Source organism: Bidens hawaiensis, unplaced genomic scaffold (assembly GCF_021521415.1).
Source record: "Bidens hawaiensis isolate Kalapana, Puna unplaced genomic scaffold, B.hawaiensis_p1.1 tig00026342_1, whole genome shotgun sequence".
Taxonomy (NCBI): Eukaryota; Viridiplantae; Streptophyta; class Magnoliopsida; order Asterales; family Asteraceae; genus Bidens; species Bidens hawaiensis.
In genome coordinates, this window is record NW_027505068.1 from 270,838 (window position 1) to 284,039 (window position 13,202).

The 13,202-nt window shown below is 33.6% G+C and overlaps 2 protein-coding genes across 2 annotated transcripts; both read left to right on the plus strand.

Annotated features, from left to right (window-relative positions):
* The first annotated feature begins 506 nt into the window (after positions 1-506).
* On the plus strand, positions 507-2,705 carry LOC143610445 (uncharacterized). Its single transcript, XM_077084927.1, has 5 exons — positions 507-876; positions 1,328-1,405; positions 1,792-1,891; positions 1,980-2,122; positions 2,483-2,705. Exons 1-5 carry the CDS (start codon positions 613-615, stop codon positions 2,696-2,698), a joined length of 801 nt encoding a protein of 266 aa, XP_076941042.1. The 5' UTR covers positions 507-612; the 3' UTR covers positions 2,699-2,705.
* A 5,434-nt stretch (positions 2,706-8,139) lies between these two features.
* Positions 8,140-10,612, plus strand: LOC143610447 (structural maintenance of chromosomes protein 5-like). The gene is made up of 7 exons (XM_077084930.1): positions 8,140-8,285; positions 8,471-8,648; positions 9,129-9,282; positions 9,413-9,486; positions 9,958-10,107; positions 10,189-10,293; positions 10,369-10,612. Exons 1-7 carry the CDS (start codon positions 8,248-8,250, stop codon positions 10,561-10,563), a joined length of 894 nt encoding a protein of 297 aa, XP_076941045.1. The 5' UTR covers positions 8,140-8,247; the 3' UTR covers positions 10,564-10,612.
* Positions 10,613-13,202: the final 2,590 nt, after the last annotated feature.

Consider the following 13,202-nt stretch of genomic DNA (forward strand, 5'->3'; position numbering starts at 1 on the left):
TCACCTTATAAGGAAGGTTTTGTTATGCCCCTCAAACAATGTGATTGAGACTTACAACTAGCGAGTGCTTACAGTTTCACAAAGCTCGTATTGTGCTTCTTGTTGGAGTATCTCCTTCAACTATATGAACATCTCGTATTGTGCTTATTGTGGGACTTACAATTGTTTTGTGTGTTCAAATTATCCAAAGACTATTATGTCGGGTTTTTAACATGTCTTAAATAAAATCATTTGCAATGAAACCTAGTTTAAAGTTTAAACATATTATAAAACTTTCAAACAAACCAACCAAGGATCTAAATATGAGTAACTTCAAACTTAATTAAAAACACACATGAGATAAAAATATAAAAAGTAAAAACCGATACCGATTATGCAAGCAGTCGACACAAGATTGGTCGTCTATAATATGTATACACAAAATATCTTAAACCCACAAAATATCTTGTAGTCGTAACAGAACAAGAATACAAGGCCGTTGCTTTCAAAACATTACCCGCCACAAAAACACAGACCCCACACACCACAAAACTCATACCCAATAACCAACCACTCATCAATCACCAGTCAAACACACACACATATACACACATTTCTTCTTCTTCTCTGAATATGTTGCCGTCGGTATCCGCCTTTGTCGGCCGGCCGCTTCCGATCATACTCGCACCGACCGCCTCCCGTCCGCGACGCTTTTCCGCCTCAATCGCTTCCCTCGCCTCTCCGTCACCACCGCCGCCTCAACCAAAGTCAAAGCCAAATCCAAATCCACCTTCCTCAACAACGCCTGATACCGCCTTTAATTACACGCTTGCAAGCCCCAACGGAACCAATCCGGCTTTGCAGATTGTGAAGTCTACCGAATTGGAAATTGAAAAGGTTTGTTTGTTTGTTCTTCAGTTTGTCACAACCCCGTCGGGTATTTATCGGGTTTGGGTATGTTATACTTATATTAAATACCGTATAATTATAAATAAATCGGGTTGGTAGTAACTAGTAACTAGGAATATGATAGGGTATATTATATATCGTATATACTTAAAAAAAACATGTCGGGTATATAATCAGGTAAACCAGAATATGTTATCAGGTCAGGTAAACGAGTATATCACTTAATCCCTTGCCTGTTCCATGCTCGTGGAAAATTTCAAAAGTAATATCATACCCAGTTCCATACCTGAACCCCGAACCCGTATAAAAAATTTCAGGTTTGGGTTTCATTGCAATCTCTTAATGGTGTTTTATTTTGGTACACTTAGCTTAGTTTTTATGAAATTTTATCATAATTTGTTCTAATTATGTTTTTTTTTCTTGTTCTGTTACTGAGCAGGTGATCTTCGATTTTCGGTTTTTGGCACTTCTGGCTGTTGGAGGTTCATTAGCAGGCTCCTTATTATGCTTCCTAAATGTAACACTACTTAGTCTCATTTATATGATTAGGAGTGTGCATGAAACCGAACAAACTGAACCGAAACAAAAACCGATGGTTTGGTCTTGCATGTAATAAAAACAGGAAACAAACGGTTTTAAAAACTCAAAAAACCGAAGTTTAGGATTTTGGTTCGGTTTTAGCCCAAAGCCGAACCATACAAATCGCTAAATTTTGCATCAAACATAAAAAAACCGAAACCGAACAGCTTTTGAAAATTCAAAAACAAAGTTACAATTTTTGGTTCGGTTTAAGCCCAAACCAAACCGTGCACACCCCTATATTTTGTATCGACATTCATGTGCAAAGCTGCAAGTTAGGTTTATGATCACATGATATTAATGTTACTGTAGATTTAATTACAGGGCTGTGTTTATATTGTTGATGCATATAAAGTCTACTGGACTAATTGTTCAAAAGGTGTTCATACAGGAAAGATGGTACTTAGATTAGTTGAAGCCATTGGTAAGTTTTTTCAAAACTTTAGCTTGTTATATCTTTTGCTTCAATCAAACTATGAATCCTTAAATTTTCAGAAACTCGAGTGATGCAGATGTTTACCTTGCTGGGACCGTGATGCTGATATTTGCAATGGGGTTGTACGGATTATTCATCAGTAATTCGACTTCTGATGTGGCGCCATCGGATGATCGTGCCCTTAAGAACTCTACTTTTTTTGGGATGTTTGCTATGAGAGTAAGTTTTCTACATTGCGCACGCACATACTTACAATAAAGAGAGGTCAACTGTTTATAATTATGACACGACATGTTAACATGACATGACTGGTAGATAAATGTGTACATACTGATAGGCGAGTCATGTCAATAATGGCGTTAGGTATCATATCATTTGCATTATTGAACTGCGTATATAATCGTGCTCAACATGTTAAGTTGTGTCATTGAACTAGCCATATTTGACCGTGTCAAACGTGTCATGTACCCTACTTATAAAAACATGTTCGTGTTAGTGGTTAAGTGAATGACATGTTTAGTTAATTAAACGTCACATGCCGCATTTTGTTAGCTCTAAATATAATATTACAATTTGTAGGAGAGACCTAAATGGATGAAGATCAGCTCACTTGATGAACTGAAGACAAAAGTTGGACATGTAATTGTGATGATTCTTTTGGTAAAGATGTTTGAGAGGAGCAAAATGGTGACCATAGCAACTGGTTTGGATCTGTTAAGTTATTCTGTATGTATATTTTTGTCATCTGCCTCATTGTACATTCTTCATAATCTTCATAAAGATGACCATAAATAACTAATTTTGTATAAATGTCTGAGGAAGAAGATATGTATATACAACGATACGATAACAGTTATTCAAGGGGTGGTTCTTGGTGTTGATATACAATTTATTTTGGAACACAAGTATATTTTTTTAGAAGGCTTGTTTTGATATATGAATATTTTAACTTGATCCATCCCACAACCAAGGGTTTGGAAGATAACATAACTTGTTACTTCAAATTATGATTACTAGATAAACACGTTTTTTATCATTAGAAAAACAATTTAACGTTGTTTCTATGTTTAATATGGGTGGGTATTAAAAAAGTGTAAGATTGTAATATAAATAATTCCGGACATTTTTTATATCTTGATAACCAACTCAAGGACGTATCAGGGCTCTGCTATCTAACGAGATAATCTAAATCATTACATGCAGCCAAATTGGAAATCAAAAACTTTAACACGTTTCAAATAAAGCATGAAACATACTTTAGTATGTAGTGTTGTTTAAAATTTGTTCTTTAATAATGACTGTCTTAAAAGTAATATGCTTTAGTTTAGTTGCTAAACTTAGATAAGTGTTGGTGTGTTACTGTCTTCACGGGTGACATCCCTGTCTACACTGATATCAAAGTTACTTTAAGGTCAATGTTTATTGCACGACCACCTCGAATCAGTAAAGACAAACAAAAGAAGAATACATAGACAATGCTTAGCCCCTTGGTTTTTGGTAGATCCTAGTTAACAATTTTTATTGTTGGATATTAATTTACTTTAGTTTCGGTTAGGGTCAAGTCACATAACAAATTATAAACCAAAATAGAATTATCAAATATGTTGCAAAAATATGGTGTTTTTATTGGTATTAATAAAAATTTTATTACATGATCATAGTATACTTTTCTAGGTTCTTAATTTATGTCAATTATTCATGATGTTTTTACTCACATTTTCTGTATTTTATAAAGACTATTTTCCGGTTGATCATTGATAATGACAAATAATATTTTTTTGTACACTACTTTAATAGAAAAACTATTAAAGGCATTAATAGTAAATACGAAATTACTTGATCAAGCCATTGAGGCCTAACAAGAAATGATGTTTAACATCATTTGATACATATGTGGAGTGGGGCGTGAGCCCACTACACGAGATCTTATAATAAAAGTCGGTAAGAACAATAATATTTAGTTAAGTTAGTATATACTCTAGTCTATGGCCCTGAAAATAAAAGAAATAAAATGATAAGATAAGCTTTTGTCCAAAAGCCAAATATTAAAAATTTAACCTCAAATTTCGATGTTAAACATCGTCTCCAATCTTCTTGTTCGTCACTTATGTTCTTCACTCATAAACTAAATAGTACTAGGGGTAAAGCTATTGGTTAAAATCATGGGGTGTGGTGTAATTTATTCTGAGATACAATGTCAAAATTTCATCATAACCACCCACTAACAAAAATATTAGCTAGGGCCTCGTCGGAGCATCATATGTCTGCCCCTAATTACATGTATAGACATACATACACTTACAATAGATGCTCTCCGTTTACCAACTTAGTGGTCAATACATTTTAGGTGTGGTTTTTAAAAAGAGATATCATAACACCATTTAATGAGTTTTCCCTAAATAATTACAAACTAGAATTTGTTACCCGCGCGTTGCGGCGGTTCCGTGATATTTTTCATCATTAACTATTAGTTCGTTTCTTGAGCGGTGGGTTGTAATCAAATTTATCAAATAGTACTTATATTAATAGTGTATGTTGTTAGTCACTACTTTTAACTCTTGATGAGCTTCCTATATTTTTGGCCAATCACTTGAACGCTTTCTCAATTGCGTTTTTCTTTCAAACACACACCTAAGTACCTAATTATGTCTTCATCTATCATCTCCTTTCCTGTAACTTTATATTACCATTTATATCATCTTCTTTCAAACTGACTTCTTTTCTCTTTTTACTACCACCTCATTCCATTCCATGTTTCTTTGAATCATCTTTAAATCTTAACCACCAAGTTTCATATATCCTACTCACATGTAGTACTTAAATCTAATAATTACAAAAGGAATAAAAAGGAAAGAAAAAAAAGGATCAAATCAATAACATGAACTGTTACAGTAAGATTGACAATTTACAAATACATTAGATTTTGTATATTTGTACGCAAAATTAGCAGATAACAACAATGCAAGCCGGTCATTGCATGCTAATACCGCCCCTAGTAAAAGCATTGCAACAACATATAGTTAACAAAAACTATTAGATCAACTCTATAATTCTATGATACAAAACCCATATATTTCAAAAGAAAAACAACCTATAAAACCTCTTGTAATCAAACTTCCTGAGATTTGTTTATGTCATGCATTGTACTATTGTACTTTTTAGTCAACTATTGTAGTACCATGCTTTAAATCTCGATCATGGTTAAGCATATAACTTACACTGTCCAGTGTCCACAACCAACATCATCTGTGCAATTGTGAACATAAGGAAAAAGAAAGGTTAAAACTTACAACCTTAATCCTCAATTATGTAATATACCCCAAACAGTAGACGGATAACAAAACAATTAATCAAATCCCATAAGTTAACCAACCTGAAAGCGAGCATAAGCCATTGCAGTAGCAAAGTAAATGTTTGCATTTCCCGTTCCCTGCAAACTTCACCATAACAAAAGTTTATAATGTATCATACAAAATGCATACAAAAAATTCGAGCAATAATTAGTAATCAATATCATACCCTTCATATCAGCAGTTGTCACATTCTGTAGATCTGCAATTGAGACCCAAAGGAGTGAGGAAAAAGATCATAACTCAAATGCAAACTGCTAAGTTTTCGAAAGATGCTGCCGTTTCCACTTACATCTGTCGAGATCAATGGTATGCAGTAAGAAATCGCTATACTATTCGAAGAATCTTATCTTCAAATTAAACGGCAGGTTTGATTTGCTTCATCTTGACCATCGTGGGGAAAACGCTTGTTGTAGGCGAGCGCAATGATGTTGAGCCACCAGACGTCGACGTCGTCCACCTACAACACTACAAATGGTCTATAAGATATGATACAAGCTACTGGTCTAATTAAATATACAAATCAATCTGCAAAAGGGCAATGAAAAGATATTAGTCTTGGTTTTTATAGAGCTTACAATTCGGAAACCATCACCATGGCCTTAATTGTAAATTAATTACAGTTCCGCAACAAAATTACCAACGTAAAAGAGGAAACAACGAATAGCTACCATATAAAACAGTATCCAAGCAGACCATATTCATGTGAAAGCAAAATGCTTACAAATGTAGTAAACAACAAATTAATTAGGTCCTTTTAGTGTTGTGTGAAATAAACATACTTTGAACAAATAGATGATTGTTGTCGTTAATGTCTTCGTTATAGTTTTGTCTATTTCTTCAAAGTATGTTACCTTAAACCATAATGTAAGACAGTAACAGGACCAAACAACCTAAAGGCATAGCCAAACTGCAGAACAGACTTAAAACACAAAGCTCAAACAATAAATAAGAAATAATTAAGGTAAAGATAAGTAAGTGTACATATATTGTAGCAAAGTACAGCCTAGTCAATGTCAATGGTTCTTTGAAGACCTAACTAAAATTATTATCAATATTGGGGCATAGAAACTGCAAATCGTTAATGCAGAAGAAATTCATCTACAAACAACAACCCTAAGTAAAATCACTATCAACATATAAATGAAAAGTAGAGGTATAAGAAATTGTTACCCGATATTCGAGAAGTCCTTTAGGGTTTTGATTTGACGAAACCTAGACAACAAAACAGAGGCGGAATACCAACATTAATCGTGATGAATGACGAAACTCGTATTCCAAATCAACAAAATATAAGAACAACTGAAGAGGATTCATACATCTATCGATCTTAACTGAACCGAACAACAAAATAGAAGATCAAGTTAAGGCCTCTAAAGACAAAGTCAAGCACAGTAAAATAAAATGTGCTACAGCATGTCGTACGCTATGCATCATATTATCCAACAAAGATGAATAGTAATTTTCCCTCACATACTAAATCTGCCTTTTAATATATATATATATATATATTAATTAATTACACTTTTAATCCAAACATTAAAAAACAATTCAACACTACATGATAAACAAACCTGGTATTGCTAAGAAACATAGCTAACAAATGGCATCAAATATCACCACTTTGATGGGAGTGATTAAGACTTAAAGAGGTTTTCTTTAGAGTTTTTTTAATGGGGTCTTCATGTTCAATGCGCTGCTTATGTGCATGCTCTGAAATGTAGGCAACACCAATGTATAGGGATTCGAACGCGAGTAATAACAAGTGTTATGACCAATGTTTTCAGACCCGGCCCGGACGTTGACCCGGACGCTTTGCTGGGTCAAAGGTCGGACCGACCCGGAAGGGCGGACCGGTGTTTGACCCGGATGACGTAATAAATAATATATATATATTTTTATATTTAATATAATTAATGATGATAAATTATTTAGTGTTTATTGAAATTTTGAAGGTTTAAATATGTAAAGTAAAGATAAAAATGGGCTAAAAATGATAGAAACCATCATATTGAACATTTGACCTCCATTATATTCTCTCTCTGCACATCTTTCATTCCCTTCGTATCTCCAACCCTAAAATGGGATAATTCACACAGCCGTAATAGAACTCGCTCACATCCACCATTGTACACCACCAGTAATAATAATAACAGCCTTAAATCTGGAATTATTAGAGCTTGCAACATCTTTTTCTTCCATTTTTGTTCCCAATTCACAGATCTGGGCATGAGGATGAACTGAAGACTTTAAGAGAGCGATGATGATAAGCAGATGGTGATGAAGTCGAGATTTAGGGTTTGAGTTTGACAGATTTTGATATATTTTTTGAGATCTACCGGTTCACCCGGCGGCTCACCGGGTCCGGCCCGATCGCCAACCGTCAGAACCGGCCGGGTTTTTAGAAACCGGGTTAAGTTGTACAGTCCGGACCGGTATGCTTACCAGGTCCCGGTCCGACCGGCCGGTCCGGTCCGGGTTACAAAACACTGGTTATGACCATTCAAAGAAAATACTATTGCCACTATGACAGCTATATTTCAAAAAAAAATAATAATAATAACATTAAACATCATATCCAAACATCCGGTTGTCAATAACCCTTGTAACCATCCTTTTCTGAATAAGACCCATCGAAACATTTAAAACCCTTGTAACCATCCTTTTCTGAATAAGACCCATCGAAACATTTAAAACACTTGTGAAACAACTTAATTTCAAATTTCATATTGAATCAATTTATATCATATCTTTAACCAATTCATTTTTGTTATACTACTGTACTTATCTTTTACCAAACACATGACATGACACGTATAAATAAATGTTACAGTTACTTATCTATCTCACTGTGTGATAGATATATTTGACTACTAGGCGACATTAATTAAATTGCTCAATATCCTCTTTCTTTTGGCGCCAATGTCTTCCAAAAAACTCTACCTTTCATTCAATCGAATCGATTGAGATCCAAGCTCGTTAGCAGACTCACCGATGAACGAACCACGGGCTAAACGCCCCAAAATCACCAGGTCAGTCACTTCAATTTCAGTCCAAACAAACAAACAAACCCTAACTTATTATTCAGACAAATCCTTAGTTATAAAGTTCGAATTACTAGTTAGATTTGCATTTTTATTACTTCATTTGTGCGATTTTGGTTTGGTTTTATGTAAACCCTAACTATGAGTATGTATGTTGTTTTAATTATTAATAGGGGTGAAGATGATTATCTGCCAGGGAATATAGTGGAAATTGAGATTAGGAACTTCATGACCTTTAATCATATGGTTTGTAAGCCCGGGTCTCGGTTGAACCTCGTCATTGGACCGAATGGTTCGGGTAAAAGCTCCCTAGTCTGTGCCATTGCGCTCGGTTTAGGCGGAGAGCCTCAGGTGAATGCTAACTGAATGCATAGTTATCAAATGCGCAAGGCGCCAAAAAAAAAGTGAGGGTCTAAGAAATAAAAGCGCACTTAAATAAAAAAAACTAAAATATGTTGTTTTAGAAAAGTGATACCGTTTTTCAGGTAAAATATACAAAAGCTATTATATGTCATTTAATATCATCTGATTAGTACCAAAACTTCTAAAAGAGTCGAAATTTAAATGTAATTCCAAAATTTGAATAACAAAATGTTCAAAAAGTAATAAATAGTAAAGGGGTTTACTTGATCATTGTTTTTGATCCGTTATCAATATTAATAGAGGTGTTAACAACTTCAAGAAGCGATGGCCTAGTGACAAGAAGCGCGCATATTGGGCCTTGCATTAAAATGAGCCTAGGCGCAAGAAGCGAGTGCTTTTAATAACTATGACTCAATGATAATTTGATAATGATATTTTGTTGTAATTGAGCAATTTGTGTTTATGCAGCTGCTTGGGAGGGCTGGAACTATTGGTGCGTTTGTTAAACGTGGGGAGGAATCTGGTTATACCAAAATTACCTTGAGAGGTAACACTCCTGATGCGAAGATTGTTATAATGCGGAAGATAGATGTGCGTAACAGGTCCGATTGGCTACATAATGGTGAGTTGTTGTTTATACAGATTGTTCTAGTGTTGGATTGTTGGATAATAACATCGTTGATGCATACATTGTTAGTGCTGACTGTGAACACAAACTGCCTTTTTGACTTGAGATTTACTTGTTATAACAGGTAGAGCGGTTTCCAAGAAAGAAATAACTGATGTAATCCAAAAGTTTAATATTCAAGTCAACAATCTGACTCAAGTGAGTTTCTAAGGGTTTCTTGTTTACAAGCATACTTTAAATTTATGCATCTTATATAGTTGTTTGATCCAGTTGACATGTTTGCACTTTTGTATGCATATGTGATATGTCATTATGTCCCCTTATTTTAAAAACAAATGAGCACAAGCTGGTAAGTATCAGCTTCATTTTGGGGCAAAAGAACTCTAAAACAATAAGCTTTTACCTTTCTGTTTCATCAGTTAGTACTGTTTTTAAGAAAGTTCTAATTTTTATGTCATTTTCAATTAACTGTGTCTGCCATTTGAATTTTTTAACAGGCATGCGGAGAGAATACTTTTTGCTTATATGATTTATTTTTATTTCTCATAGATTTAACAACATGCATAAAATATTTCTGTTATATAAATATAGCTACAAGTATGTCATTTTACACTTTTCAGCTACAACTACAGTTTCTTGTGTGATTATATTGTTTTTCTTTTCTTTTAGTTTTTACCACAAGATCGTGTTTGCGAGTTTGCAAAACTAACTCCAGTGAGACTTCTAGAAGAAACCGAGAAAGCCGTAGGTGATCCTCAACTTCCTGTACTGCATTGTTCTCTTATTGATAAAAGTGCAGAATTGCAGAGATCTGAACAGGCAATTCTCATAAATTTATAAAATTTGTGAATACTGAATATTCATTTTCTAAATAATACTAACGTTTTGTACTTTTTATAGGCTGTTGAAAAAAACAAAGAAACTCTCAATCAGTTAAAGGCACTTAATGCTGAACAAGAAAGAGACGTTGAACGTGTTCGGCAACGGGATGAACTGTTAGCCAAGGTTATTATTATTATTGTAATATTTTTGTCTTATGTAATTTATTGAATTTTTTTTAATTAGTTAAAAATTTTATAGGCTGAGTCTATGAAGAAGAAGTTACCATGGTTGAAATATGACATGGAGAAGGCTGAGTTTCTAGAAGCTAAAGAACAAGAGAAGGATGCTAAGAAGAAGCTTGATGATGCAGCTAAATTGTTAAATAATATTAGAGAACCGAGCGTGTATGAAAAGTTTTTATGCATTTATCTAATATACATAATTCAGTTTTGATATGTAATATGGTAACGTGAAAATCTCTTTGTAGGAAACTACAACACGAAAAAAACATAAAATAAACACTTAGGCACATAGAGCATAGTCATAGATATTGCAATCATCACACATAAACATATAACGAATCGTGTTTTGAAATAGATGTAGAAATAAACAATGAATAAAATTAAATAAGGTATACATGTTACCCCTAAAATATAAAAGATGAAAAAGGAGTATGTAAACTCACCTTAGTAAATAAGCAAGAGATAAAGAATAGGTAAGAAAGCGGTAAGTCAAGCTGTTCGGGAAAATACCGGCGAGGTATCATAATAAAGAATAATTGCATAAACGAATATAAATAAGAATTGGATAACAAGGCTAAAACTAGATAGAGGTTCGAGATTTGATAATCAAGAAAAAACTTACAAAACTATTTATCTCATAATTTATTATGATGTTATTATCAAAGTTGTAATATAAATAACATGATTTAAATATATAAAAATACATAAAAATACTTGAATAAAATTTATAAGACTTTTGTATAAATTATATAAAGAGTATTTGTTTTAAAAAAATATTTATTTTACACTAAGATACCTTTAATATAATATTTATTATTAAATAAGGTTTTAAATTAAAATTGTAAATAATAATAGTATTATATAAAAGTAAACCTTTATATAAAACACTATATGTTAACTAACTTGATATTCTATATATATATATATATATATATATATATATATATATATATATATATATATATTAAACAATAGCCTTATTTTTATAAATCAAAAACCTTTAACAATTTTTAATAATCCAATATATATATATACACACACACCTAGTTTTAACCAAGATTCGCAAACGTTAATCGGCTTATATGTCGGTTTTTAAATAAAATATAGATCAATTATCATATTTACAAGTTTGTTATGTAGTTTAAATAATCAAATTAATTAACATGATTTATATAAAAAATAAATGACAAAAATTACTATAAAATCGAGCTAGGGGTGGCTCGAACCCGCGCCCCCAGCCACAAACAACTTAATACGTTCACCTTTAGCCAACTGGGCTAGGGATACATGGGATACATATGTTTATAACCTGTAAATGATGCTTTAACTACTAACAGTTGAGAACCAGTTTTGAAGCATAAACCCTAAACAACTCAATCAATCAATCCGTTAACTATGGATTCGATTAATGTTAGGGTTATCACAGAACACGATCTTGCGTTTCTAATACATACAATAATTACCTTAAACAGTGCACAACTGATGGTTAAATAGGTCAAGGACGGACGGCTCAAGGGTTAACAAGAACACGATGCGTTTAGTAATAATACTCCAACTAATCAAGGGGGTTTAGGTTGCGAGGTAGAGAGGGATGTGTGTGCAGGTTTAATTGAAAAATGGTGACGTATTTATAGGGGAACAAAGCTTGTTTCAGCCGCGGTTCGTTATTAACGAGTCATAGCTGTCAATTGTTAATAATTTACCAAGTTTAAGGTGTCGGTAGGACCGGATTATGGTAAGCAATGATATGGTAATATCAATTTCGCCAATTAGTCCGTGAATTAGGGTTCAAGAAAGATGGGGGGGGGGGGGGGGGGGGGTTCTTGTTGGCTGATCGTAAGGGAAAAGGAAAGAGGGAAGGGAATTGATTAATTTGCGATAAGGTCCTTATTCTTTAGTTGAGGGTGCATAAGAGGGTATAATTTAGTTAAGGGTGGATTTTGCACATAAATCATAGTTAAATCAATAAATAACAAAAATAAATCAATAAAAGAAAAATATATATGTTTAATCGACGCGGGAATTTATTTATCATTGAACATTCGAATAATTAATAAGACAAAAGAGAGAGAGAAACTAAAATAAAATAAAAATATTAATAATAATGATAATAATTGTTTCGGGTTTCGGATTTGAAAAATAACGAATGTTACAGCTTTTCACTCGTCTTCTAAAATCATATTATGCAATATGATACACGTATACATCGCATCGCTCATTTTTGCTAACGGCCATACACGACATGGGTTTTTCACATAATCCAATGTTTTTTTAGAACCCTGAAACACCTCTCTTTATCCTTTCTCGCGAACTCTTGCTTTTTCTTAAAATATTCTCTTTTTTCTTTGATCGGGTCTTGAAACGTTTTGACGATGATAGAGTACTCTTGATATTTCCTATCTCCCAAATAGTATCCATGACGATAGAAGGTATCGTTAGCATAAAACGGTAAGACCGGTATGCTACGACTGATGTAATACTCTAGCACGGGTGACGCGTTGAGAACGTTTATGTCGTTGTTGGACCCGACTGAGCCGAAGTAGGCTGACTAAATCCAGAGGTCGTGTGAACAAATGGCTTGAAGACTAACCGTTGGCACTCCATAGTCACCACGAGTGCATTGACCTCGCCATGCGATTGGACAGTTGGACCACTCCCAATGCATGCAATCTATACTCCCGATCATGCCTGGAAAAGAATGTTTGCTTCCGTGTACATCGTATATGCGAGTCAGGTTGTTTAAAGTTGGAATCCTCAGATAACGACGAGAGTATAATTGTATTATTCCTATATAAATAATTTATTAAAAAATAATTATATTAAAAACAATAATTAATACAAACAATTTAA